General features: G+C 41.2%; 1 protein-coding gene across 1 annotated transcript; it reads left to right on the top strand.

Moving 5' to 3' along the window:
- Positions 1 to 909: 909 nt before the first annotated feature.
- Positions 910 to 5,931, top strand: LOC120915294. Its single transcript, XM_040325672.1, has 2 exons — positions 910 to 1,803; positions 5,127 to 5,931. The coding sequence occupies exons 1-2, from the start codon at positions 1,095 to 1,097 to the stop codon at positions 5,702 to 5,704; spliced, it is 1,287 nt and encodes a 428-aa protein (XP_040181606.1). The 5' UTR covers positions 910 to 1,094; the 3' UTR covers positions 5,705 to 5,931.
- Positions 5,932 to 6,188: the final 257 nt, after the last annotated feature.

The raw sequence follows: 6,188 nt of genomic DNA, 5'->3' as shown, positions 1-6,188 counted from the left end.
TTTTTTTTTTTTTTTAGGATGGACCTCCGCTTTAATGTCTAGATTCAGGTAGATTGCCGCAACTTTAAGGCGGCGTAGCGTATTGTATTTATGCTACGCCGCCCTAAGTCAGAGAGGCAAGTACTGTATTCACAAAGTACTTGCCTCCTAACTTACGGCGGTGTAGCGTAAATGCGGCGGGCGCAAGCGCGCCTAATTCAAAAGAGGCTGAGGGCGTGTTTTATGATAATTTGCTTTGACCTGACGTGATTGACGTTTTTTTGGAACGGCGCATTTCCCAGTGTGCATTGCGGCTAAGTACGCCGCACGATCCTATTGATTTAGACGTGGACGTAAATGACGTAAATCCCTATTCACGGACGACTTACGCAAACGACATAAAATTTTCGAATTTCGACGCAGCCATACTTTAACATTACTATTCCAACTATTTGATGGAATATCTTTAGGCCTGATAATGCGTTACGTAAACGGCGTATCTGTACTGCGTCGGCCGGGCGTACGTTCGTGAATAGGCGTATCTAGTGATTTACATATTCTACGCCGACCGCAATGGAAGCGCCACCTAGCGGCCAGCCTAAATATTGCACCCTAAGATAGGACGGCGCAAGCCCTCGTATCTTAGATAGGTTTAAGTGTATCTCTGTTTGAGAATACACTTAAACTTAACTCTATGGACCTAACTCTATGTGAAAGTATCACACTTCTCAATTGGACATTATAATATAGGAATACATTATGAAATAAGAATTATGATGATTATAATAAGAAGAACATAATTTACATGATTACCTACCTTCTCCTATAGAGTTGCTCCCTCACTGGGCAGACCAATGGAAAGGGGGCATTAATTAGTGCCCACATCATGGGATTGTGGCCGGCGGAACAACCATGAAATAATATAAAAAAAAAAAAAAAAAAAAATGGTCAACTGAAAGTACTGTAGCTGGCAGCTTGGGCGGGAAAAACGTGACTTTCAAAGGATGAGTCATGTTGCTGGGCAAAATAGGCTTCTGAGTCACGTGTTTCCCGGGTTTTTAGCAGGTGTTTGAACTCACGTGTTTCCCGGGCTTTCTGCATGTGTTTGAATTCACATGTTTCCCGGGCTTTGTACACGTGCGGGGGGCTATATAAAGCCCACTGCTCGGAAGGTTTTTCAGTCAGGGCCTATACGGCATAGTGTGCTTCCCCCCCCCTCTTTCTCTATCTTTTATCTCCTCTTACCTCAGGTCATGAAGGATCTCATCAGGCGAATCCTGGAGCGAGCAGCGGAGGACGGCGGGGAAGAATGGCTGAAGAAGTGCCTGGCAGAGATGGAGTCGGAACCTGCCCTTGTCGCGGAGGAAGATGGAGAGGTTGCGGGTCCGTCGGATGCTTTCCAGCAACCGCTGCTGCCTCAGACACCATCTCTCCCTTACAGGTGTTCCAGGACCCAGCCACCCGAGCGCTCCCTTGCTGTCTCTGCGGCCCGTGAAGATGAGGTTTCCAGCCTGGGCGGAACTTCCGACACCACCCCTCAACGCAGCAGCCTGCGGATACAGAAGAAGAAGAGGACGGCCTCTCCATCTCCAGTGCGCGTCACGACGGGGAGGGGTAGAGGCCGTCAATCACCAGTGAAGGGAAGGAGGGATCTTTTTTCTTTGCAGGTTCCTATGGAGGAGCAGACAGCGTCACCAGTGGCCAGGCAGACTCAGCTGGACAATGTGACGGCGCCTCAGCGGCTAGAATTCCTTTCTAGGCCGGCTAGCAGCTCACAGAGAGATGACAGCTCAGCGTCCCAAGCTGGAGCAGCGACATCTAGTGGTGAGTTAGCAAACCAATTGATTTTCAAACAACTATTGGAATCTGTTAATAAATTACAAAATGTCATTTCTAGTCAGTCACAATTATCCCCTGCTAATGTGTGGTCTGCACAGGCTTTACCTAACATTTCTCAGTCTGTTAGTGCCGTTAATGATAGTATTTTTGATTCTTTTCTTAATAATCCTACTTCCTCTCAGATCCCTGAAATTTCTTTTAAAGAGCCTCTCCCATGTGAAATCTCTCCTTTGGGTTTTCACTTGACCACAAATATAAAAGAAAAAATTTGGAAAGGCGACTTTATTGAATTATTGACTCTACTCCCTGGTAAGGAATTTTCGGGGAAAAGTGACAATAAAAAGGATGAGTTATCAGAAGATAGACGTCGCACTGCACCAAAATCTTTTTACAATTGGTTACAAGCCTTTTGTATTTATTCTGCTATCTTAGGTGAAAAATCCCCAGATAAGTGCAGTGGTCTATTCCAACATTTGGAGAATATACTGGAAGCGTATAGGAATTTTGGAGGTTTCGGGTGGTATAATTATGATGAATCATTTCGTCAAAAAATGTCAGTTTATCCTAATTTAAGATGGGGTATGAAGGATGTAGGTTTATGGTTGAACCTTATCCTCCCCCAGAAACCAGTTTTTTCAAGACAGTTACCAACACAGAATGTACCGCCCACTTATAAAAAAGGTATTTGTTATGCATTCAATGAATCACAGTGCAAATGGTCAACGTCGTGCCGATACAAGCACGAGTGTTCCTTTTGTTTCGGGACTCATCCCGTCTCAAAATGTTTCAAAAGAAATTTTCCTGCCCAGGGTAGGGAAAACTCCAAAGGCTTGCACTCCGGTGAATCTGCAAAACATGTACCCGTGGCTAATGCGGTACCCAGACAGGGAGAAAGCTGAGGTTTTAATTAAGGGATTTTCCTCAGGTTTCACTCTTCCAATTTTTTCTGGGGTCGGCTGCAGCCTAGTAAGTAACTTGAAATCGGTATTGATGCATAGCGAGGTGGTGAGGAAAAAATTAATTAAAGAAATTACAGCTGGTAGGGTCGCGGGTCCTTTTGTTTCTCCTCCATTTAAGAATTTTCGTATTTCCCCTTTGGGCATTGTACCCAAAAAGGAGCCCAATTCTTATCGTCTAATTCATCACCTTTCATACCCAAAGGGTGATTCATTGAACGATGAGATTGATGATTCTTTGGCTTCTGTATCTTATGCAAGTTTTGACGACGCAATTAGGCTAATAAAGACATTTGGTAACGGGGCCTTGTTAGCAAAGACTGATATTGAATCTGCATTCAGACTCCTCCCCATTGCACCGGAATGTTTTAATTCTTTAGGTTTCTGTTTTGAGGAAAAATATTTTTACGATATGTGTCTCCCTATGGGGTGTTCCTTATCGTGTAGATATTTTGAGACTTTTGCTTCCTTTTTGCAATGGGTCGTCTCATATGAGGCAGGCTACAACGGGATTATCCACTATTTGGATGACTTTCTGCTTGTAGGACCCCCTGATTCTCCAATTTGTCTTTTAATGCTAAAATTATTTTTGAACATTTCTGAGTTTTTTGGTGTACCAATTGCCACTGAAAAAACAGTTTTTCCGGTCACGTTTATAGAATTCCTTGGGATCAGTATTGATACTAGGTTGTGTCAATATCAGCTCCCTTTGGTTAAAATAACTAGGATTCAGAATACGATTTGTCTGTTTTTGCGTCGTAAAAAAGTATTGTTAAAGGAGCTACAGTCTTTTCTAGGTCTACTGGCTTTCGCCACCAGGGTGATGCCAGTTGGCAGAATTTTTTCTAGGCGATTGTCTATGGCCATGTCTGGCCTTAAATCCCCGTTTTCCCATATCCGTCTTACTTCAGATCTGAAAGATGACCTTTTGGTTTGGTCGCAATTTTTATCCGATTATAATGGTCGTACTTTTTTCCAAGAAGATTTTATTTTTTCAGCCGATCTTGATCTTTACACAGATGCAGCAGGTTCGCTAGGTTTCGCAGCAATCTGGGGCACCCATTGGTGCTGCGGTTCTTGGCCCCCATTCTGGGTTGCCAATAAGGCAACCAAGAATATAGTTCTACTCGAGTTATTCCCCATAGTAGTTGCTTTTGAGCTATGGGGAAAATTTTTCGCGAACAAACGAATTTTAGTACATTCTGATAATAAGGGTGTTATCTTCGCTTTAAACTGTCTCTCTTCTAAATCCATATTCGTTATAAAATTATTAAGATATCTTGTTTTACTATGTTTAAGGTTTAATATTTGGGTGAAAGCAAAACATGTTCCTGGAAAAAGTAATCTGATAGCTGATAGCCTGTCTCGTTTTCAGATGGCTCGTTTCAGACAGCTTTTTCCAGAAGCGGATCAGGTTGGATGCACCTGCCCGAGTCAGCTTTGGGATCTGATTTAGCCCCTATTGTTTCGGCTATCAGGGGCTCGATTGCTTCCAAAACATGGATCGAGTATTCGGTTGCATGGAGAAAGTGGCTCTTGTTCGCCGATGAATTGGGTTTAGCTGGTTTCTCATGTACTGAACAAACGGTCCTTGCTTTTCTTTGTTCACTTATGCAACAGAAGTTATCTTTTAATTATATCAACAAGAGCCTAGCAGGAATTTCCTTTTTTCTAAAATTGCACAATCTCCCAGCGTGTAACAGTTTCTTTTCGGTTCGTCAGGCTTTAAAAGGATATAGAAGACAGACGTTTACACCTGATACACGTAGGCCCGTTTCATTAGACCTTTTAAAAAAAATTTGTTTAAATACATCTAAGGTGTGTATTTCGGAATTCGAAGCATTATTATTTCAGACAGCATTTGTGCTAATTTTCTTTGCGGTTCTTCGAATTTCTGAGCTAGTCCCTAATAATAAAAAAAGTAGTTCGGGTTTAAAATTTAGTGAAATATGCGTTTCCCAGGGACAGGTTCGGGTTTTTATTAGTAAATCCAAAACGGATGTGGTAGGAAAAGGTCATTGGCTCACGTTGCATGCATGTGGAGATCATATCATTTGCCCTTATTTAGTCATTTCCAGATACATTTCCGTAAGACCTTCTTGTATAGGTAATTTTCTGGTTCATTTAGATTCGTCCCCATTAACAAGGTTTCAATTTTCTGCCATTTTCAGGCGATGCCTGATTTCTTTAGGCCTTGGTCATTTAAAATTCTCATCCCATTCATTCCGTATCGGAGCTGCTACGGAAGCTGCTAGGTTGGGCCTCCATGAGTCTGTGATTATGAGTTTGGGTAGATGGGAGTCAAAGAGGTTTGGTTTATATATACGTCCTAATCTTTCTCTCTGATTCTAGGTTCATTATCCTCCATCTGGATCATTGGACATTCATTTGTTCATTGGGCTCACATCCGGGCGTGTCAACGATGTTACTCTTCTAATCTGTCTTTGCCTCCTGACTCTTTTAAGATTTTTTGGAAAGGTATTCGTGGTTTGCGTTGGGACAATCTTTGTCACCACATTTCTAATTTATCTCACAGTTTACCATATCCTGATATTCTAATAATCCACCTTGGGGGTAATGACATAGGAAAGTATTCAACTCTAGATTTGATCTTTAAGATTAAGCGCGATTTGCAGCATATTCATTTGTCCTTTCCTAGTACTAAAATAATTTTTTCTGAAATGATTCCGCGTTTTCTCTGGCTATCTTTCCCGGAGAATAGGTCTCTGGAGAAGATTCGGAGGCGTGTTAATCATTCAATTGAGAAATTTATGCCTATATTGAACAGTTTTTCATATAGGCATACTGAGTTGGAAGGAGGTTTTTCTGGTCTCTATAGGTCGGATGGTATCCACCTATCTGACATAGGTTTGGATATCTTCAATTCGGATCTCCAGAATATGGTAGAAATGGCCACGGTGCTGGGGTAGGCCGTTTTTTGTCAGCTGACAAAATCCGGCTGGTGGGGACTTTGTATTTATTAGTTATGGTATTCGCTCGAGTTCTATGACTGAGCGAGATCTTAAGAGATGATTAAAGTTTGGAAAATGTTATATTAAGAATTTAAATAATATTAAAAATGTTACTATTAGAATTTTAGTAATATTAAATGGAATATTTATGATTATATAGATTTATTTATACCAATAACGGTGCCGCGGCCATTTCTATTACCATTAAAAAAAAAAAAAAAAAAATTGAAATGAATTTATTTATTCAATAAAGTTATTTAAATTATTTTGGTCTATGTTTTATTCAAATCATTAGAAGTTAAGTTGTCTGGTTCGGCCTACACTCCCATGGAAAGGGGGCATTAATTAGTGCCCACATCATGGGATTGTGGCCGGCGGAACAACCATGAAATAATATAAAAAAAAAAAAAAAAAAAAATGGTCAACTGAAAGTACTGTAGCT

The sequence above is a fragment of the Rana temporaria genome, chromosome 10 (assembly GCF_905171775.1).
Source record: "Rana temporaria chromosome 10, aRanTem1.1, whole genome shotgun sequence".
NCBI lineage: Eukaryota > Metazoa > Chordata > Amphibia > Anura > Ranidae > Rana > Rana temporaria.
The sequence above is the reverse complement of the archived record's forward strand: the minus strand, read 5'-3'. Positions and strand labels throughout refer to the sequence as shown.